The sequence below is a fragment of the Hypomesus nipponensis genome, chromosome 4 (assembly GCF_054491055.1).
Source record: "Hypomesus nipponensis isolate SF chromosome 4, ASM5449105v1, whole genome shotgun sequence".
Taxonomy (NCBI): Eukaryota; Metazoa; Chordata; class Actinopteri; order Osmeriformes; family Osmeridae; genus Hypomesus; species Hypomesus nipponensis.
The window spans coordinates 4,259,482-4,282,500 of NC_140364.1; the positions used below are offsets into that span (position 1 = coordinate 4,259,482).

Here is a 23,019-nt window from a genome sequence, read left to right on the forward strand (position 1 = left end):
ATAACACAAGTAATTACTGTGCCATCAAACAGACTGTTACTGTTGTCCCTTGAAACACAACACCTGTCTACCGAACAATCACTTTTACTCTGGAGGACATTTACCTGCCTTACCTCAGGTGAACATGTTCTGACGCCTGAGAACGCTCACCTTCGTAACTCTGGAGAGCACTTACGTCTCTCAATTCTGGAGAACATGCACCTTCCTATACTCAAGAGAGCGCTCATCTTCATTCACTCTGGAGAACACATACTTAACACACGTTCCTAAACCCTAGAACATAGCAGTACAGTCACAGTACAGTACTACCCCCAGTGTGTCAGTTACAGTACAGTACTACCCAGCCAACATGTAGTCAGATGTTTATGTATGTTTCACTCGTAGGGAGGAGGACATTTGGGCCCTTTCTCCCGCAGATCACAATAACAGCGTTGACACACAGGCACGTGTGGGAGAATAAGGTTAGAGGACATATAGAAAGGCCTTATTATGTGTCATGGAGCCTTCCATCCATCTGCCAAGATTCCTCTTATCCAGATCCATGTCCCCTTCTCCCCTCCTCCCCGCCTCCCCGCCTCCCCTCCTTTCCCCTGCAGGACAATCGGTTCCTGTTAATGGGGGGCTGTGCCGGAGCCAAACACAGATTAGAGGCTGCTAGTGTGACCAGGGCCGCCCTGCTCTCTTTCCAATCAGCCCAAGCTCTTAAACGAAAGGAATCCAACAGAAGAGAACTGTTCATCTGTGTCCCCAGTAGGATATATTGGGAGAATCCCCCCCCCCCGCCCCCTCACATCCATCTCCAATGTCTCATCATTTCCCACTACCTTTCGTTCGCTCCTGATGACCAACGAGTGGTCTTGGAAATTCCCTGTTCTAAGGGCCTTCGCCAACAGTTTGGGGTTAGGGTTAGGGTTAGGGGGAGAGGAAGTTATCAGTTCTACCACCCCAGCCCTCGGTCCCTCCAACCAATCAGCGGGGAGTGTGTGCCTGCTTCTTGTGTTACACATCCTACCGTGTCGACAAGACACCTGCCAGAACAACAATGGGGCTGCACTGTACTCGTGTTGTCTCTAAAGTGTAACGCAAGTAATCCATTGGAGTGGACGTGCCACTTCCCAGGTAAAGGTAGGCCTCTTCTCACAGCTATCATGGCAGCCATCAGAGCGCACGCTCGAAACCTCCTGCTCTTGAAATTAAAGTCTAATATTTCTCCCAGGTCTGGGAGGCTTCCGCCCTCCTGAGGTTTTTTTTGGGGGGGGGCGAGAGGGGTAGGTGTGTGGAGAGGTCAGGGAAGTTCCTAATGCACTTGGCGTTTGCGGGGGGTTGGGGGTGGGGGTGGTGCTGGGGCGAGTCAGGCTCCAGTGTTTGGGGGGGTGCAGGTGGGGTTGGGTGGGGGGGGGCGGATTGGGGCAGAGAGGGGAGCGTTGTGAGCGATGGAGGGCGGGGGGGAGCAGTCAGGCTCCACTACCCAGCCTCTCTGAGCATGGGCAGGTAACCTAGGTCAGGGTTGAGACGCCAATCCCAGGCCTTCTTTCTGGCAGGCCACGGTTCTTTGTTCGGGGCTGTTTGGAGGCTTTGTCTCTGGTTCCCCTCTTGCGTCCCCCCGGCTCCCCCTCCTCGTCTCCAGTCAGGTTCTGGACCACCAGGTGTGGAGGATGTGTAACGCGAGAGTCAGGAGGCAGGCGTGGAAACCGAAGCTCCTCAAAACAGCTTTTCTGGGGTCAAATGATCTACTTCACTGGGTCACTTCAAAACCCTAAACCGAGAACCTGATAGCCTCACCTCAATATCCCTCTCTGTCCTCCCCTCTTCTCTTCCTGGCTCACCTTAATGTCCCTCGCCCAGTTCTACCCCCTGCCTCTCTATATCATATCCCTCTGTCCACTTGCCTCTCTGTCTGTTGTTCCGTCTAACTGTCTCTCTCTGCTTGCCTGCCTGCCTCCCTGCCTGCCTGCCTGCCTGCTGGCCTGTATATATGTATGTATGTATGTATGTATGTATGTATGTATGTATGTATGTATGTTTGTCTCCGCCTGCCTGCCTGCCTGCCTGCCTGCCTGCCTGCCTGCCTGCCTGCCTGCCTGCCTGCCTGCCTGCCTGCCTGCCTGCCTGCCTGTCTGTCTGTCTGTCTGTCTGTCTGTCTGCCTTGAGCTGGTCTCTGTGGTGAGAGCTCCTGCTGTAACCCCAACCCTTCACCTGACTGTAGCCCTGCAGGTCTGCTGTTCCAGCAGTGAGCTTATGACCTGGATGAAAGAGCGCATACATGCATCTTTTGGATTCCACTCAACCATTAATTCAATCATTTGTTATTGGTTTCTAAGATGTCAAATGGTGAATAAGTGAACATATGTTATATGTGTAACATTAATTGACTGTCAAAGGACAACATTTTCCATTCTATTCTATTAATGTATGGCTTTATTGATTCATTAATTACGTAATTAGTCATATGCACTATTGGGTGTTACACTGTTATCGATGGTGAGTAGTGCCCGATATGTTGTGTTCTGTCCTAATGCTGTGGAGTAGATGTGGTGCAAAATACTTATTTATAATTTTTAATTCTTCCATTGCACAAAACGTTTTACAAATAACCCATATGTGTCCTAAAGCATGTTCACATGTTTAGACGTACACCCACACATGCACACATGCATGCATGCACGCACACACACACACATACACACGCGCACACACAAGCCTGTTATCCCCAAAAAGGGTCAGATGAAGTTAATCTGACAACTCAAATCTTTATTGTGTTTTAAAGCGTACATTGAAAATAAAGTGTTTTAGCATTATGTTCATGCAATTGTTATTTCACCTTTGATCCACCAAATTCAATCTTTATTTTTTCTATAAATTTCAGTTTGTAAGTCCAAGACAGGCAAGAGAATTGTCATAGCCTAGAATGTAATGTATGTACATCTTATTATGTTTATCATAACTTAACCAATGATGATCTGAGAGTCAGTGGAGTTATAGTCAGGGTAGCAGCTGTTAAAAGGACAAAGTGCCAGCTAAGAACAGAAAAAGTACTGTGTCACACAACAGCAAAAGAGACAGTTGAAACCAAAAACCTTCAAGACTTTTGCAAAGCTAACAGTATCTGAATGCTATCTCCAGGGTGCTGGTGGACGATAAACGAAAAGCTGACAAGCAGGACATCAGAACACGGCTGACGAGACGAGCAATATGGATAACCGACATATTCTCCATCGTCAAACATTAAACTAGCTTTGAGAAACAAGTGGGTGGAAATTAATTTACATCAAATAGAGGAAATAATTTAATCTGAGCCCCACAGCCCTAGACAGAAACCCTCAACCTTCAAGGAAATGCAGGGTTAGGAAACTTTTAAAACACATGACATGTGACATTTTGACGCGATTTGTTACTGTGGCCGCGGGACAGGGTCTTCCTCGATGGGCATCACCATGATGGCTCTGGAGAGGAGATCAAAAACAGAGGGCTCGCACAAACACTCAATTCATAGGTGTAAAACACAAGCTGAAGGTGTAAGGCACTATGTGGCTACAGGACTATGGGTGTAGCTACAGGATTATGGGTGTAGCTACAGGACTATGGGTGCAGCTACAGGACTATGGGTGCAGCTACAGGACTATGGGTGCAGCTACAGGACTATGGGTGCAGCTACAGGACTATGGGTGCAGCTACAGGACTATGGGTGCAGCTACAGGACTATGGGTGTAGCTACAGGACTATGGGTGCAGCTACAGGACTATGGGTGCAGCTACAGGACTATGGGTGTAGCTACAGGACTATGGGTGCAGCTACAGGACTATGGGTGCAGCTACAGGACTATGGGTGCAGCTACAGGACTATGGGTGCAGCTACAGGACTATGGGTGTAGCTACAGGACTATGGGTGCAGCTACAGGATTATGGGTGCAGCTACAGGACTATGGGTGCAGCTAAAGGACTATGGGTGCAGCTACAGGATTATGGGTGCAGCTACAGGACTATGGGTGCAGCTACAGGACTATGGGTGCAGCTACAGGACTATGGGTGTAGCTACAGGACTATGGGTGCAGCTACAGGACTATGGGTGCAGCTACAGGATTATGGGTGCAGCTACAGGACTATGGGTGCAGCTACAGGATTATGGGTGCAGCTACAGGACTATGGGTGCAGCTACAGGATTATGGGTGCAGCTACAGGACTATGGGTGCAGCTACAGGATTATGGGTGCAGCTACAGGACTATGGGTGCAGCTACAGGATTATGGGTGTAGCTAGGTGCATCAATGAAGACAGGATTACAGCAGTAACTACAGGAGTATTAAGGTAGATACAGGTGTATCAATGTCAAGACAGGAATATAGCAGTAGATAGTGTAACAGGCGTATGGGTGCAGATACTTGGATGAACCTCAGGTGGAAAGATGGACCTGCAGGTGTGTGGATGGAGTAAATACCTATTGAAAACTGATATCCCAGTGGACTCCTTCCATAGCGCTAAGACTGGGTCATCATGGCAGCATCAGAGCCTGGAAGTAGACCGGTGATCAGTGATGAGGTTAATGTAGTATCCCTGAAGAAGGAGGCTGATTGGTCTTCCAGGCAGGCAGTGTGGTGCAGTGATCTTTACCCTGCTTTGCGCCCTGAACCATATCATCTGGAGGGTCCAGTTGGTCCAGCTGGTCCAGTGGGTCCAGTGGATCAGGTGTGGCTGGGAGCTCTGTGATAAGGGTTCACATTGTACCAAAACATGATGCTGGACTGGATCCAACAACATTTTCTTATGTTGCAACAAAAGGAGTGCTAGGGTTAGGATAACTACTCACCATCAGATAACATGTCCAGCTCATCCTGCTCGTCTGACTGAACCAACTCTGTTCAGAGAAACACATTAGAGTACCCAAACACCACAACCAGAACCAACCCAAATGGGACTACTACAACCACAACCATACGAACCCCAACCCAACTAGAACCCAATTAGAACCGACCCAAATAGGAACCAACTAACCTTGAACCCAACTAAAGTTCAACCCCACTAGAACCAAATTCATCTGGAACCCCAATAGAACCCAATCCATCTTGAAGTAACTCATCTATAAACCTAACTAGAACTTAATCCATAAATACATAGATGCGCAACATACTCATCATTTATTTTAACGTATTTTTTATTGTAACAGTTGTTGACAGGCACCTTTAATTTCTGTCTGAACGGCTACAATAGATGATCTTGATTACCTTGGATTGTTGTGATTTGGTTTGTTTGATATGGTTTTAATGTGTGTCTGCTGTGTGTCTGCAATCTACATGTTCTGTGCCCAAATGGCTTCTTGGAGGGCATTCACGTTTGATAACAATTCCAACTAGGACCCAACACATTATAACCCAACCCTAGTAGAAACCAACCCATCTAAGTAGAACCCAACTAGAACCCAACCCAACTGTAACACCACCCAACTAAGATGAACCCAGCTAGATCCCAACCAGAACCCAATCCAACTAGAATCCAACACCTATACACACACCTACACATAGATCCAACTAATCTAGAACCCAACTAGAACAGAACCCATCATGGACCAACCCAACCCAGAGATTGATTAACCAATGGGCCTACCGGGCACAGGCCCAGGGGCCCATGAGCTCAGGGGCCCCTAACCCAGAGTCTGCGTGACGTCGCTGTTATTAACTTGATATGTGCTAGTGTATTGACATGATGATATGCGCTGTAGCCAGTATATGCTAGGCTTAAGTCATTAATGTCTTAAACAGGGCCCCAAAAGTCCTACTGATTAAACAAAAAAATCGCTTAAACATTCACTTTGAAGATGTCACAAGAAAGAAACCATCATGATACCTTTCAAGTGAGTGTTTATCCCCTCAGTTTATCTATAGGACTTTAGAGGGGCTGAGTACTCCATGAAATATGGGACCTTCAACTTTTTAGGGAGAAATCCAAAAAGCAAGTGAAAACCAATGGCATTAGAGCTGTGTCTAAGCACCCCCAACACACTATTTATTGAAGATATAATATTGTTAAGCCTATGATGGTCATTTTTCAAGAAAGAGAGAGGGTTGTGTGGGCTACAAATGTACACTCTAGTCTATGGTTACAACTATCAAATATTTTTGGAATATAAACGTTGTTTATTTTGTTGATTACTCGAGTACTTTTGCGTTTTTAAACAACTATATCAATATTATTCCTGACAAAAAAGAAAATGTTTTGGTTTTTTTGCGGTGAGGGGGGGGGGGGCCTGGACACATCCAGGCCCAGGGGCCCGTGGTTTCTTAATCCGTCCATGACCCAATCAGTACCAACCCAACTGGGAGCAACATCTTCATCATTCTGATGAGGATCATTAATATCATTCCTGACACTCACCATCCGATACCATGTCCGTGTCATCCAGATCGTCTGACTTCACCATCTCTGTTCAGGGAAACACACAACTCGTAAGAGTACCACCCCCATCAGAACCTTGTTAGGTCTTGGTTTTGTATCCTGGACTTTACCGTCTGAATCTGGAGCAGTCTCCTCAAGGTGGTCATCTTCATCTGTTAAGATAAACAGAGACTGTAGCATTCACACTACAAGATCCCCACTAGTCGCCACTATGTCACCACTGTCTCACCACTATGTCACCACTATGTCACCGCTTTGTCATCATGTGTCATTGCCAAGCAGTCATCCCCTGTTAACTCATTAATGTTAATTAATTAATTAGTTAATCAACCCATTTATTAGGATTGTAAATTAGACAGGATTACGCAGATAAATTGGACTGGTATTTTTGTAAAAGACAATGGTAAAGTATTCATAAATGTGTGACGATAGAATAGTTGTCCAAATAACCAAATAACATAAAGTGCTAAGTGGTCTGACTGGAATACAAACACTTAGTTTGGTTAGCACACCCAGTTAGTTCTAACTCTCATCCTAACCCACCTGCGTTTGAGTCTGCGTCCTCTGCTGGCTCCAGGTCTGCTTCAAGTTCAGGGTCTGAGGGAACAACATAATGTCACATCTGGCCAGACAGTGAGACAGGACTGGGCGGAGAATAATCACTGCTTCATCATTCACCTCCACTGGTCTGGAGAGGCAGCCTGCTAGAATGGCTCCCAATGGCCAATAACCACTTTGTGGTTGGTTAGTTTGATACTGATTTACATTTATGAGGCCAGACCTACCAGATGCCAAACTGTCTTCCTTCTCGCTGGCGTCGTCAGTGTCCGTCTCTGTCAGGAAGCAATGAACAGTTATGTACTGTACAAGATGTCTTACTGGAGAAACGCATTCATGTATGGTGTAGCTATGAATTTTCATTATACACGGTCATGTGTGGCCATAGCTATGTAACAGAAAAGTTATACCTTCAGACAGCTTGTCTACACTGGTATCCTCTGATTGTGAATTGCTGTCTTGGTCCTGGTCTGGGACATCTTGGTCTTGACTATCATTGCTGTCCTGGTCTTGGTCCTGGTCTGGGACATCACTCTCCTGACTGTCATTGGTGTCCTGGTCTTGGTCCTGGTCTGGGACATCACTCTCCTGACTATCATTGCTGTCCTGGTCTTGGTTCTGGTCTGGGACATCACTCTCCTGACTATCATTGCTGTCCTGGTCTTGGTTCTGGTCTGGGACATCACTCTCCTGACTATCATTGCTGTCCTGGTCCTGGTCCTGGTCAGGGACATCACTCTCCTGACTATCATTGCTGTCCTGGTCCTGGTTTTGGTCTGGGACATCACTCTCCTGACTATCATTGGTGTCCTGGTCCTGGTTCTGGTCTGGGACATCACTCTCCTGACTATCATTGGTGTCCTGGTCCTGGTTCTGGTCTGGGACATCACTCTCCTGAGTATCATTGCTGTCCTGGTCCTGGTTCTGGTCTGGGACATCACTCTCTTCACTAGAATCCCTCGCTTCAACAGCAACTTCGCTCTCATCCATGCTGACATCCTTGCTGTCCTCCTTGCTGTCATCCTTGCTGTCATCCTTGCTGTCATCCTTGCTGTCATCCATGCTGACATCCTTGCTGTCATCCTTGCTGTCATCCTTGCTGTCATCCATGCTGACATCCTTGCTGTCATCCTTGCTGTCATCCTTGCTGTCATCCTTGCTGTCATCCATGCTGACATCCTTGCTATCATCCTTGCTGTCATCCTTGCTGTCATCCTTGCTCTCGGAGGAGTCTGCGGCCAGAGAGGACACACTCTTGTCTCCTTGTTTACTTGGCTCCACCTCCGGGACTTGGGCGACCACGGGACCACCCTCCTCTAGGCTCTCCACAGACTCAGCCTGTTGCCCTTCATCTCCCCCTGCCTCCACCTGCTCCCTCACCTCATCCTCAACACTATCTCTATCCGCTGTGTCATCCTGCTCAGCCGCATCTTGGTTTTCATCGCTGTCTTTGCCCCCCTCATCGGTCTCCGCTTCCTGTTCCGGGCTGTCTGCTTCGCTCTCACTGTCATCCTCAGAGTCCTGCTGGCTGTCACTCGCCACCGCGGCTTCCAGGGCCTTGTCACTGTCGGTGTCTTGATCTGCCTCAATCTCCTGGTCACTGTCGCTGTTATCTGTGTCCGTGTCTGCAGGTAGAAATATAACTTAAAGGAAACTGTGATGTAGGATGTGTAGTGGAGACGTTGCATTCCAGACCACTATCAGACTGACTGCCCCTCTTACTGTCCCTTTGCTCTCCCTGGTAATGTCCTGGTTACAGCCCATGTTACGGTCCCTACTACTGTTGATGTCCCTGTTACTGACGTGTTTCCGTCCTTGTTACCAACCCTGTTATTGTCCCGGTTACTCACCCTCTCACTGATTCATCCCAGTTAGTGAACGGTCTAACCCCAGTTACAGTCATTTTATGGTGCCTAGGTCTAGGTTGTGGATCAATTCAACATTATTGGGGTGTGCTTGCCTTCGGCGAACACAAACCATTGTTATCTCACATATATATTTCTTTATTTCTTTATTTTTGCCCCCCTAAGGATCAGTCAATATTTGGACTACATAGACAACGCCTGTGTCAAAATGTTCGTCTTGGTCTCGATTGCATTATGTTCCGTTGCACAGTTTAGGAGGTTACAACGTTTTTGTGGCAACAAAGTGCCTTTAGTCGTCGAAGGGTAATCTGTGCTAGCTACGTCACCACGTCAACACACGTTAGCAACGACGCATGGATACAACGTGATAGAGACGTTCTAGATCGCAAATTGGAGCTTGGATTATGAGTGAAAAATGGCAGCCCCCCAAAATCACACCAATTGCTTTTACACGAACAAACAGAAAGAGGGAAATGTTATGACAATATGACTGTGAAGACAGCCAGGTGGTGAGATTTTAATATAGGTTGCTATAAAAACTTTGATTTGTTTGCTATGTGAAAGCCCCGTCAGCCTCCATTGACAATTGCGGCAGCAACAACAGTGTTGTCGACGAGTGTTGACACTCGTCGACAAGTATATTATTTATCGATTAAAACGTTTCTTGATTGAAGAACTTCATGCAAATATTGCTTTTCATGATAGTGGATTATTACCTTGATCCGTCTTGCTGTATAATGAGGATTGATCATGTTATATGCGAGTGACACTGAATATTCAGTACAATATGTGCTATTGCTGAGGTCAACCCATTAAATGTGCCTTCTGGGCATAAGAGTGACCAGGTGAATTGTCTTAGAAATAAAAGACTTTTCTTAATGTAACGCAAAAGTAACTTAACGCCTTACTCTCTACAGCAAGTAACTAAGTAACGTAACTAGATACTTTACAAGGAATGTAAGTGCTAACTGTAATTAGTTACTTTAATAAGTAACGTTACCCAACACTGGTGACAACGTTGTTACAGTAGCTTGTTTCAAAGGGGGTTCCTTGTTTCAAAGGGTGTCCTTAATGAATTATGCAATATGAGTAGGCTAAATGCTTGAAAATTTCACTAGAAGGGAAAACGGACCCACCTGCAACTGACGCAAGCAAGCACACCCTACAATTTCCCCAGAAATTGTACCCTCTCTAGTTAATGGGCTTATTTTGGCGTCAACAACCATAGTAAAGTTCTTGTGAGGGCTTGCGGGTGATTGTGTTGGAATGGGTCATGTGTGTGTATGTATTGTGCGTGCGTGTTTGTGCTTGTCTGTGCTTGTCTTGTTGTGAGTGTGTGTGTGTGTGTTTGTGTGTCTGTCACAATCACTGTCCATTGTTACCTGCATCATCTGGGTCCATCTCTAAGTCCTTGTCGCTGTCTGCATTAGACACCACACAGGGGCACACAACATACTGTTACAAGAGTGACATGACAGTGACCAGATTATGATAGTGCTTTTGTAAAAGGGGATCATTGACCTTTCCCTCGTGAATCAGCGTCCTCCTCAACCTCTGACTCTGAAACACAAAAGCAACATCATATCAGCACCTTTACAGAGTGATGTCAGAATCTTGACAGAGTGATGTCAGGATGTGTGATGTCAGCTCCTTTAGAGCGATGTAACTCTGTTTACATTTATATATTAGTGGTGTGTATATAACGGTGGTGCGTGTACCAGGGGCGTAGCCACGGGTAGGCCTGGGTAGGCACAGGCCTACCCAATTTGTTCTAAGGCCTACCCAAAAACGAAAATATCTCTGAAAAATGATGCACCGGGTGCACATCACAAAGTAGATAAGTTACAAAAAACTGAAAAGATGCCTATCCATATTTTTCTAGGGCTACCCAAAAATATGGGCTATGCCCCCTGGTGTGTACCTACCCTCAGACGAATCATCTGAGTCTGTTTCAGCGGCGTCTTCATCTTCAACACTGTCACTGGCAGCAGGATCTGATGGGGCAACAGAACAAAGTGAGGGTTAGACAGGTAAGGGTTAGACAGGTGAGGTCAGACAGGTGAAGAGACAGGCGAGGGTTAGACAGGTCAGGGTTAGACAGGTGTTAGAACTTTCTTTCTGTCAGAAGGCAGGCCGGAAGGATGCACGACAATGAAAAGGGTTCATTTTGTTTATTAAGCGAGCTCGGATCATGTGATCAGAATGGTCAGCATGAGTGGGGCAACTGTCTCCCAGACGTCCTTATATACATTAGCTGGACATGTTAAAACATTGAATGTACAGAATTGATTCCTTATATGGTCTAGAATGGTCAGTACATTGATACAGTAGAACAGGCAAACAGGTAAAAACATCGTAACTCATGTAAATCCTGATTATACATGTTCCCTCCTCACTGTCTCCCAAGAGTCTGGACATATTTTCATTCCACGCCTATATTTGTTCTGTGAGGGGCCTCACTGTATGACCTCTTGACCTCAGGAAGACACAAGCTTCATGTATAAAGAAACTCTGTATATTAACAGGTTAGACAGGTGAGGGTTAGACAGGTGAGGTTAGACAGATGAGGGTTAGACAGGTGAGGGGACAGGTGAGGGTTAAATAGGTGAGGGTTAGATGGATAGACAGGTGAGGGTTAGACAGGTGATGGTTAGACAGGTGAGGGTTAGACAGGTGAGGGGTAGACAGATAGACAGGTGAGGGTTAAACAGATAAACAGGTGAGGGTTAGACAGATAGATAGGTGAGGGTTAGACAGGTGAGGGTTAGACAGGTGAAGAGACAGGTAAAGGTTGGACAGGATGAGGGTTAGACTGGTGAGGATTAGACAGGTAAGGGTTAGACAGGTGAGGGTTAGACAGTTGAGGGTTAGACAGGTGAAGAGACAGGTAAGGGTTAGACAGGATGATGGTTAGACAGGTGAGGGTTAGACAAGTGAAGAGACAGGTGAGGGTTAAACAGGTGAGGGTTAGACAGGTGAGGCTTAGACAGGTGAAGAGACAGGTGAGGGTTAGACAGATAGACAGGTGAGGGTTAGACAGATAGACAGGTGAGGGTTAGACAGGTGAACAGGTGAGGGGTTAGACAGTTGAGGGCTAGACAGGTGAAGAAAGAGGTGAGGGTTGGACAGGTGAGGGTAAGACAGGTGAAGAGACAGGTGAAGGTTAGACAGGTGAGGGTTAGACAGGTGAAGAGACAGGTGAGGGTTAGACAGGTTAGGGTTAGACAGATAGGCAGGTGAGGGTAAGACAGGTGAAGAGACAGGTGAGGGTTAGACCGGTGAGGGTTAGACAGTTGAGGGCTAGACAGGTGAAGAGACAGGTGAGGGTTGGACAGGTGAGGGTTAGACAGGTGAAGGTCAGACAGGTGAGGGTTAGACAGGTGAAGAGACAGGAGAGGGTTAGACAGGTGAAGAGACAGGTGAGGGTTGGACAGGTGAGGGTTGGACAGGTGAGGGTTAGACAGGTGAGGGTTAGACAGGTGAAGAGACAGGTGAAGGTCACATGGGTGAGAGTTAGACAGGTGAGGCTGTGGGCTTGTGTTGGGTTAGACAGTTAGACAGGTGAGGGTTAGACAGATGAGAGTTAGACATGTGGGGGTTTGACAGATGAGGGTTAGACAGGTGAGGGTTAGGGCCAGTGTCCAGACCAGGATTTTTTCTGAGCCTCAGGGTTTTCACACTGAGGAGAGAGCGTATACATATGCATGCGGCCACTTATAGAGAAAAAGCGCTGAACCTAGCCTTTTTTCAGAACACTTTAATTGTGGCCACTCTGAGAGCTTCTAGTCAAAAATGTTTGAACTCCACTGAAAGACACTGGTGTCATCACTGGCATTCATTTTCAGTTAAATAGATGAGGATAGCTAACAAACCTAGATAGCAAACCTCACTATATAGCGACAGGTCGGTAATGCTTTTTAGAGACAGGTTAGGGTTAGATAGGTAAAGAGACAAGTTTAGGTGTACCTCACACAGCCCCTATCTCGTACCTGTAATATCCATTTCCAGTGGCATCCCATCTGCATCAGCTGAATCTGTGAGGGGGAACAGTGAATGCTTGCTAGTTAGCGTAGCCTAGCATCATCAAGCCATGGACCTCTTCTGTCTTTAGTGAAGCCGTAATAGAACTCCATCTAGCATGTCTGATAAAGGCTGTCGACTGTGTGTGTCTGTGTTAACGCAGAAGGATGCAGCTATCACCTGCAGCATCCAGAAGGTCTGGCAGATCGGTCATCTCCATGCTTTCTCCATCTGAAGTACAAGCACAGGGGGGTCAGGACAAGATACCACAGGACAAGATAGGACAGGACAACATAGGACAGGACAAGACAGTACAGAACAACACAAGCCCACAGCCTCTCTTATCAAGTGTTCCCTTCAAAGTTTGGTCACCACGCTTCCAAAACTGATTCAAATGCTTTATCCCAGCAGCTTGCAGTGGCTGGGTTCAGAGCTCCTGGGCAGTGGTACACAAAACAAACTGATGTTTTAGAGAAGGGGAGAGAGAGGGGCGAGAGAGGGCAGACTCACTATTGGTGTCTGTGGATATATCCAGGCTGGGGTCTGGGGGATGCAGAACAGGGGATCAGAGGGGAGACTAGATGTTAGGTACACTTTCATAGAACAACACAATAACTTCCTGGTGATAGGTGGAAGAGATGTTAGGGCCAGCTGACCATGGACATACTATGTTCTGTATGCCTGCCTGGTGTATGGTATATATATGGAATAAATCGTATTCCAATGTTAACATAACAGTGTGACACAGATGCACACTATCTCTCTCTCTCTCTCTCTCTCTCTCTCACACACACACACACACACACACACACGCAACACATACAAACAACATATACACGAATACATACACAACACAAGTTCTCTCTCTTTTAAACACACGTTTCAGGAAAACTTCTGGAATTTAGTTTCAGCTTATTTCTGTTTTCTGTTCCTGTTTCCTTAAGGGTCAGATTTCAGATATTTGATTTCTCATGTTCCTAAGAATGTATTTCCTCCTTCCTTGACAGTGATAAGGGTTAGGGTCTGGGTGGCTGATATGCAGGAAGGTGGCAGACAGATAAGCAGACAAGCGGGCAACCAGGCCCCCAAAAAACTGGTGGGCAAGTAGAAAATCAGACAGGAAGATAGATTGAAAGAGAGATAGAAAGCAGGACAGACAGACAGACAGACAAGTGGGCAGGCAGGCAGGCAGGCAGGCAGGCAGGCAGGCAGGCAGGTAGGAAGGTAGGCAGGCTGGCTGGCTGGCTGGCTGGCTGGCTGGCTGGCTGGCTGGCAGGCTAGCAGGCAGGCAGGCAGGCAGGCAGGTAGGCAGGCAAGTAGGTAGGTAGGTAGGTAGGTAGGCAGGCAGGCAGGCAGGCAGGCAGGCAGGCAGGCAGGCAGGCAGGCAGGCAGGCAGGCAGGCAGGCAGGCAGGCAGGCAGGCAGACATATGCTGTACCTGTCCCCTGGTCTGCAAAGTCATCTCCACCAGTTGGTCCTGTACAGAGTAGTGTGTTAGTTACTTTCACATCTGATACTAGTGCTAATGGACAGCAGCTTGGCATTGTGTACATGGTGACTTTCAGTGAGGTCAAACCGTAAGGGCTAAAGTTTTATTGTCTGTGGGACTGTAGAGCTATGCAGTTTGTATGGATAACTATAGCAGACGTAGACCAAACCTTCAGCATTTCCTCCTGCTGCGAGGCCAGTTGGGTTTGCACTATCAACGGGACCTGACAAGAAAACAAATAAGCTTTAGTTAGCTGGATACTTTCTTAAACCAACTAAATAATCTCAGAACATAAAATAGAACAAGAATAGAATATTTGGCATTTCCTGGACATGTTGACAGTTTCCAGAGCAGGTTGTCATAATGTGTGATACTCACCATTCAGGTACTCCAGTAAGGCTGCAGCTCTCTCTGCAATACAGAGGAATGTCAGAAGTTTAGAATACTTCTAGAATGTTAACTACTTTTAGAACAGTGGACAGTTCTTTATCTACACAATCAGTGATTTTAGAATGCTACTGGTACTTGGTATCAGCATATTGCCACAGTGTGTCTTTGAGTTAGTTGTACTAAGGGGTTAAAATGGTAGCGTGTGCTGATCTGTGGGCAACTGTGAAGCCCTCTGTGAGGTGGATCGTAAAAAGGGCGACACAAACACAGTGTGACTTGATTTGGTTTGATGTGTGTTTTTGCCAGTTGTGCTGATTGTGCTGAATGTGAAGATGAGCACATGTCCACGTTACCGTCGTTGTCTTTTTCACCTGTGGGAGAGACGCAGAGTATGGCTGGTGAGCAGGAGGGGAACACAGGGCTATTGTCCCTGGCAGAGGAAGCTGGCGTCTCATTACGCCGCTTTTGTGGCCAGCAAGACGACTCCCATTGTCATGGAGACCAGCTCACCAGTTATATCACATTTGAACATGAATTCTAATCTAGAAATGTTGGACGATTTCACAAATAGAATACCAGTACATTATACACATAGAAATATACATCTTGTATAACCGTCTTTTATATTGGGGGAAAAAAACGATGTTTCACACTGTACCAAATATTCAGATATTAGTGAGATTCCTGTGTGGGTAAAATGTCTGCTTACCAGTGATGGGGAAGGTGAAGGACACAGTAACCAATGCCCAGAGCAGGGGTAAAAACACAGTTCTGGGAAGACACACAATCATTCAGACCACAGTCTCAGAGCCCTAACCCAACTTATCCAAATAGTTACTGGATCTTTCAAATGTCTCATTTAGCTCTCTAACAAAGGCCCACACCTGCTAGAGAGGAGCTCTGCTCTGTACTGAGCGCTGAGAGACTTCATCCAGAATCAGCTTCTCACACATGATGGCCCGGTGACCCCTAGGACTAGATACACTAACCTCGACACTAACCCTAACCCTAAATAGATACATTCTAACCCTAGATAGATACACCCTAACGTTAACCATCCATCTCAAGTACTACAGAACATGCTAGCAAAGAGCACAATAAGAGTAAAACCTGTAACAAACATGTCTGTGTACATACATATCTTGTGTGGCATTTCAACATGCAGTCAATGTGCAGTTCCTCTCACTGTGACTAACAAAACTTTGCTGGAATCTACGGTTTCATGAGAAACGTGAATATGTGAATCTGTTCAGCGTGTTTATGCAAAGAGAAAATCTCATCTTACCGTGACAGCATTGTGTCAGGTTATGAAGTGCGGTGACACTCAGTCTGTCTGGTGTCCTGCGGGTCTGAAGTCAGGCTGGAGGAACGGCAAGGGTTTAAATAGCTTCAACCCTCCCTCTACTGGGTAGGCAGAGCCACTCTTGGGTGGAGGGGGGCAGAGCCACAAGGGGGGGGGGGGGGAGCAGGGAACTGCTCCTCCACAACTATATGACCACAATCTGGACAGAACTCTATATCAGCACGAACGCTGAAGTATTATCAACAACTTATAACTTCACCACCATTCTCGTATTACAACAGTGTGACAGTTTTGCTGTTCGGTAGCTGGAATGTTCTTGAGGAGAATCAGGAAGTTCGAACCAGGTATGTGGTTGTGCAGGAACCTTAGTGTTTGATTCCAGGAAGTGACTCACACAATGATTTTGGAGCGCAAAAAAACCACACACAAAGGGGATGTCTGTACACACCTGCACACAGGGCATCGGATTCAAGGCTGAAAGACAAAGGCAGCAGTTGAACAGTGACCTAAGCACGCTTTGTGAAGTCAAACCCTGCTTGTTCACTGAAGCTGATGAGTCTAGAGCCCAGTTAGCATGGGGACCTGTGCACAAAGTGTACCAAGCCACCTGTAAACTCTGGTCACATGGTCACCTGGAGCGGGTGTGACTCAGGAGAGGCTTGATGACACAGCTCAGTCTGTTGGAGGGCAGTGAAGTCAAAAATAATCTTTAACAAATCACAGTAATCCAAACCCTTTGTGGCTTCATGTCAAAATCAACAGTCGCTTATGACGAGTCATTGTTTAGCATTTTGCTGTTTCTTGAACAACTGGCTCAACGACTTCCTGCCTTATCTTATCACGGAACCTTGCTACTGACACCAACACTAGGGCTAACCCACAATTTTTTCCTATACAGTTGTACTATTTAGTAAAATGAAAACATTAAAAATCTCCTTATTCCCATACTACCGTACTACAACTGTTGAAACAACAGTACAAAAGTCCAAACTTGTCTGCGTCAGCTTAAGGTGCAATAATATGACGAATTAGCGTGTCCCAAAATAGTAACATTAACCTATAACAGTATATATTTTGTAAGGGCAGTTGCAGTATCCACTAAATGTCAAAAGTATGTGGTTCAGAACAGAACCATACTTACTCCAGGGTTGGGGTCGCCCCAGAAGCTAAACAGAGCTCATACAACAAAGCTTTCCACAGCAACACGGAGCAAGCTCAAATCCGTCTTGTTCCAGGTTGTGGAAACCCCCGTTGTCTTCAGAACAGTGACGCTGTTACTAAGAGCCTGGAAGTTCACCCTGACTCTCTCCCACACACTTCATCTGGGAAAGGCCTGCCTGGCATTATCAAACCAGATACATTCATATCAAATGTCAATCTCATTAGTGTAGAAACAGGAATCTGAAGAGTTTCAGGATGGAGCTGTGCTACCTTGTGGGGTCTGGTTGTGTGAGCGGTAATGTAAGCAGCGTTACCTCGGGAGAACATTGGGGGGGCAGAAGAGGTTTCTTTCAGACTGACTGCTTCCCCTCCTATCGTGCTGGATGAGGTTAAAGGTCACTGTGATAGGATGAAGCATTAAGGTCGTACAGATTGTTTAAAGGTTGGAAGGCTGTGGGTGTATTGATGGTTAAAAAACAGCTCGACACATTCATGGTTGTGATGTCTTCATGCCACATGTTTCACGTCTCAAGATTTTCAATTGGGACTCTTTGGAAACCAATACTGAATAACATATAACCCTCATTTTGTCTTTCAGTCCAAAATATAGCCTTACCTGTTTGCCAAAACTTGATAGCTTAAACCACTGACCCGTTTCAGTGGGAGATCCCCGAACCAGAGATTTAGATAGAGATCAGCATTTGATCTTTGCCTTCGTAGCGGGCCCCAAGCTGGCCTCGTTGTGTGGAACAGTGAGGGCTTTGGCAGGTGTGAAAACGGAGGTTCAGGTTCTTTCTGCAAACGTTCACACACTCTGACGTCAGGATAACGTCCCACTGAACTGAAAATGCTTCCAGGTTCGCTTTAAAGGTATAATAGGTTTTCAAAAATCATATGAGTTCACACAACATGAACGTAAGAACACACAACATTAGAGTTATTTGACAACACAGACATCTCAGTGTAAGTGGAAAGTACATTTAATTTCGTTTTGGAGAGGCCCGTTGCTTTCCAACCAGTTATATTCCAGCATTCCTGTTCCAGCCAATTGTCTTCAGCGAGGAAGGTCTTCCTCCTTGGCTTGTTTTGTGAAACCAGCATTCCCATATTAATATTTATTTCCCACCCATGCGGGCCACTCATTCAAATAACTTCACCAAACTTGCGTCCTGAGCAATACACCATACAATACAATACACCAGCCAATTGAAATTTCATTCAGTGCCTGATTCTCAAGATAATCGAGCAACAGACTATGATTCGTCCCTTTACAGTTAGATATCTGTTAAGGCATTAATGTTATATTGTCAGTTTTTTGTTACACTTTTAGCGAATACACTAAGTTGACCCCCCACACAGTTTTGACAGTATTTGTAAATAAAGTTTTAGCTTAGAGCAGCTGTGAGTTTCATCATGAAGTTGGAGTCTGGGGCAGTTGCAGAGTTAGCTAACTTTAACCCTGCTGCTGAAGTGTGGCCAAGCCCTTGCTGTCTGAGGTAATTGCAGCATGTTGGCCAACTCTATCCTTGCTATATGGGCTAGCAACAGTGTTAGCTAACTCTATAACCTGGGGCAGGTGGTTGAAAGTAGCTAGTAAGAATGTAGCTTCCAACTTTGTCAACAGCCACACAGAACATTGTGCTTCTGATCAGCAGAGCGCATCGTCACTGCACGTTTGAATGCCCCATAACCACAGCTGTGTGAGGAGAGAGGACTGCTGCTCATTGGTCAGGGAGGACCCGCCTGCCCACGGCCCTGCTTGCCATAAACCATCATTCTGTGTTGCTCTACTGAGATCAGACGTTTCCATGCCAACATGACAACAGAAGGATGGAGTGAGGAGGGCATGTTTACCTCCTTTTTCTCACCATCTTCTCACTTCTCACTAATCCTAACCTTGCTGTGAGGCTCAGGGTTAGGGTTGGGGACAAGGTTGGGGGCTGGGTTAGATGTGGGACAAGGTCTGAACACCAAATTGGTGTCCAGTGTGTTTGGCCGCAAGAACCTCCACATCATATAGTAAAGGAAAAGTTGGCAGAACAAGACAGGACCAGACAACAAAGGGCTGAGGTAGGGGTCGGGTTAGGGTTGGGGCTGAGGTAGGGCAGGGGTTAAGGCTGAGGTAGGGGAGGGGTTAGGGCTGAGGCAGGGATGGGGTTAGGGCTGAGGTAAGGTTAGGGGTCTAGAAGGGTGTTGGGTTAAGGTTAGGCAGGGGGGTGGGGTCAGAGCTGGGGTCAGGGAACAGTGTGTAGTGGCTGGGTTTGAGTTGGCATTAGGGCGGATGTACTACCAGATTGAACTGTGGGTCCTGGGATGCTTCATGTCTGTAGCTGATCATAAGGACACAGCATGGACAGCATGGAGGAACAGCCCACCTTCCAGACAGGTGGAACAACTCCCCCAGCTCCATGGTGTCTGTACTGGGGTTGTATGAGGACAGAGGCTGGAGGACAGAGCAGGATAAATCTAGATGACTCATGACTCCGTCCAGACGCCCGGCCAAACTCTCTCCATTGATCTGGGCTGTGTTCTTCCCAGGAGGAAGGGATGCATGCAAACTGCTCCTAATGAGACTGGAGAGCAGGGGGGAACCAGCCCGGAACCTGGAGTGTGAGAGGCCAGGAGGCCGGGCGGTGTTGGAGGCCAGTGTGTTCGAGGCTGGTGAGGCGAGGGTCTATGAGGGCGGAGGGGCTTAGAGGCTAAAGAGGCTAGGCAGTCTGAGGCTTGAGAGGCTGGGGTATCCAGGGAGGAGAGGCCCAACAAAGGCCTCAGGTTAGGGTGCTTCCAGCAGATGGGAGTGAGAGAGAGGACGTTAGCCCCAACCCTAACCCTGGATACTGCTGCTTCACAGGGACTGGCCGGGAACGCGACACCCGGACTTAGTCAACCATAAAAGGTCATTGAATCTGGAGGATTCAGGCTAAGCGTTATTTTGTTCTGACTCCTTGTGTGTGTGTGTGTGCGTGTGTGTGTGTGTGTAAGAGCATGGCTTATGGGTAAGTCATTCTTTAGCTCTTTAACCTTCTAGTGAAATAGAGCAGCCATGCTCCTGGGAAGGGGCACATGTGTCTATGGAGGGTACCCCAGCCTTAGACCCTCTCCCTCACCCAGACTGGGCCTACATCTGACCCCTGCCTGGGTCAATAAGACCTGGTCTCTGATCCACCTACAGATCTGTAACTCTCGGGTTCTCATCCGCCTGCAACTGCTTCCTGCAATTTCTAGATCTTAATCTCATCTTCTCAGTTTGTTTAGTAGTCGATCTAAAACGAGTAGGCCAGGTGTAACTTTGCTGAGAGAAGTTTATTCAGGAAGTTAAGACAGAGAGGTTAATATATTCACATGTTTGGATGTTCATCCCAAAATGTTTATACATTTGTTAAATACGGTGTGTATAAAAATGACCATTAGAAATAAAAAGAGACACTTTTGATTTGAACACTGACTGTGTCTCAAGACAAGAGTGATGTTATAGAGACTAGCTACTACAAGCTATAACACGGCTGAGTAAGCGTCTTCAGAGGGACAGCACCAGTATCGCCAGTCTGACATTCTGACATTTGTTTAGCGCTTGCCTGTAAAGGATGAAGAAAAATAGATCATCAATTCAAGATTTGTATCGTATCCATTATAACTAAAGTTGGTTGTCTCTGTTCTATAGTTGCCATTGTGTAGCTAGCCTTTAATCCCACAGCGCCACCCGCTGGTTAATGGCTGTTATAGCAGGAGGGTTCCCCCCAGATCAGTGCCTTCTGTGGTTGTAGTTATAGACAGCCAAGCAGCCCTGCAGCCCTGCAGGGGCAGAGCATGAATGTGACAGTGTAGCTAGTCAACATGGTGGCACTGCCACGCTGATCAGGCTGGTGTGGGTCCGAGATAGCAGACTGGTGTTATACCAGGGGATTAGATTACTGGCATTGTGGCTGTCTATATTACTGGTATTGTACGAGGGTCTGTTTTACTGGTATTATAGCTGGCTGTCTTTACTGGCGTTACACAAAAGGTTTATATGACTGGTATTGTAGTATGGCTGAACGTCTCTATTACTGGTGTTATGGCTGGGTGCTATCAAATCTATATTACAGGTCTTTAGTATTCAGGCGTGAAAAATCCTGTGTTACATTTTGTATTTTAATGTCCAATTTGTTTACTTGATCTGTCTGGAATGGGTTAGGTCAGGGTTATGTTGTCTGTAAAGGCTCCACCTTTTTCCTAACAGACAGAATCTCCCCAGATTTGTCTTTTAGGACTTACGAGATAAGGATTGTTTTAGGATGAGACCCGCTAATGTGAAAGACATCAGTCTCCATGTGTCTGTGAGAGCTCAGATGTGGCGGGCGGAGGGCCTGCGGGACCTCCTCCTGGTGGACTGGGGCTTGCTCCGAGTTCCAACTGTCTTTTGGGATTTGGAAGCGCGTGGGATGATTCGTTTTCTCGCACCTTCATCCGAGTCGGAATCGTCGTCGTCTGAAAAAATTGTTTTGGGAAACTGTCACGTCGGATGGGTTATGTGTGTGAGATGTGTGTGAGGACGTGTGTGTGTGTGTATATGTGTGTGTGTGTGTATATGTGTGTGTGTGTGTATGCACAGTTCCTCTTACCATCGTCGTCCTCGACACTGTTGGCAGCAGCGCCTGGTGGGGAGGAGAACAACCACAGGTCAGAGGTCACAGCGTCATGGTCACATGCTCTCTCTCACAAATCCAACCAGGTTGTGTATCAGCTCAGTTCCCTCAATAGATCAGAACTTTATTCTCCATCCTGGATGAACATTTGTATAAGTATCACTTTCCATTAAACAAATATCACACACACAAACTGACATTCTCCATTGATTATATACATTCTACAATCATTCTATACATTTGCTGAATCCTTAAAGGTTATTGATACATTTACAGCCAACATGTTCCACTGCACTAGATGAATGAGTAAATATTCTGAGACATCTGAAATCACTTACCAGCACCATTCACTACATTTGGCTTGGGAGCTGAAGGAAGGCAAGATAAACATGTTAGCCTGGTTTTAGCCTATAAATGTCCTGCATGTGATGTATGTCAACATGTTCTGCATGTGATGCATGTATATTCATCCTGTATGTGATGTAGGTTGGTAGTGTTGGGCAAGCTACTTGGGAAGTGTAGTGAGCTATAGCAGTTACTCTACATTCAATGAAGCTTCACTACACTGAAGGTCCCCTAGAGAAAAGTAGCTAAGCTACAGCAACATAGCAAAAGTAGTTTACTGCATCAAAGCCAAACTCCAAGTCCATGCTATCTCAGTTATCATGAAAATGATCAGTCAAACAAATGGGCAATCGAAACCCGTACAGTTGACAGGAATGTCGTTAAACCAGTAACACGCTACTTGTAGCGACGCTGCTGCCCCACAAGCTGAATGTACAGTATGTCTGTGTTGTGTCGCGCTGCCAGAGGCCTGTTTACAAGTGAGGTCGGACAACAGATCCTCACCCTCGGGAGCGGCTTCTGCGCTGGTGCTGCTGGCATCTGAAACATGCAGTCAGTTAGGGTCAGGGGTCAAGGGTCAGGGTCACGGTTAGGGCGCCATGCTGGTTAGGGTGCCATGCTACTGGACTTATACTGACACTATTGTGAGCATATGGAGGGTAACTGGCTGCTTACCTGCTGTCCCTCGATTGTCATACAGAGGTTCATCTGCGGAAAGACAGATAAGGTCATTAGCAGCACAACCCCAGGAGTTCGTTTACGTTTGGGTCAGAGGCCAAGCTCACAGTGTGAGGAAGCTGTGTCATTGTTGGAGACTGCAGGCACGAATGCAGGGTAACTCTGTGATGTGTCTCTGCAACGGACCCTTCTGGCCATGCT

General features: G+C 46.6%; 2 protein-coding genes across 3 annotated transcripts in view; both read right to left on the bottom strand.

Moving 5' to 3' along the window:
* Positions 1-2,730: 2,730 nt before the first annotated feature.
* On the bottom strand, positions 2,731-16,077 carry stm (starmaker). 2 transcript variants are annotated; one of them, XM_084697136.1, is made up of 21 exons: positions 15,992-16,077; positions 15,416-15,477; positions 15,060-15,077; positions 14,695-14,727; positions 14,486-14,539; positions 14,266-14,304; positions 13,339-13,371; positions 13,009-13,059; positions 12,798-12,842; positions 10,734-10,802; positions 10,330-10,368; positions 10,191-10,229; positions 7,354-8,568; positions 7,171-7,218; positions 6,929-6,982; positions 6,496-6,537; positions 6,365-6,412; positions 4,803-4,850; positions 4,607-4,696; positions 4,434-4,505; positions 2,731-3,443 (listed from the first exon to the last, which is right to left on the bottom strand). In XM_084697136.1, the coding sequence occupies exons 1-20, from the start codon at positions 16,000-16,002 to the stop codon at positions 4,474-4,476; spliced, it is 2,070 nt and encodes a 689-aa protein (XP_084553262.1). In that variant the 5' UTR covers positions 16,003-16,077; the 3' UTR covers positions 2,731-3,443; positions 4,434-4,473. The 2 variants fall into 2 exon arrangements, with proteins under 2 accessions (XP_084553262.1, XP_084553263.1); XM_084697137.1 differs by lacking the exon at positions 13,339-13,371.
* Positions 16,078-21,494: 5,417 nt separating this feature from the next.
* The window catches only part of LOC146295092 (uncharacterized), a gene marked incomplete at its 5' end in the record, with an annotated part of 2,611 nt that continues 1,086 nt past the window's right edge, over positions 21,495-23,019 (bottom strand). The window contains 5 exons of the mRNA XM_084695954.1: positions 21,495-21,637; positions 21,772-21,804; positions 22,134-22,163; positions 22,645-22,680; positions 22,816-22,848. Coding sequence (XP_084552080.1) covers positions 21,495-21,637; positions 21,772-21,804; positions 22,134-22,163; positions 22,645-22,680; positions 22,816-22,848 — 275 coding nt within the window. The remainder of the gene's footprint in view (positions 21,638-21,771; positions 21,805-22,133; positions 22,164-22,644; positions 22,681-22,815; positions 22,849-23,019) is intronic.

Coding starts and splice junctions, on each gene's coding strand:
- stm (XM_084697136.1), bottom strand. Junction 14,305..14,485: donor AGCAGGAGGAAATGCTGAAG/GTTTGGTCTACG, acceptor TACTCTGTACAG/GACCAACTGGTGGAGATGAC. Junction 13,372..14,265: donor CTTTGCAGACCAGGGGACAG/GTACAGCATATG, acceptor TGCATCCCCCAG/ACCCCAGCCTGGATATATCC.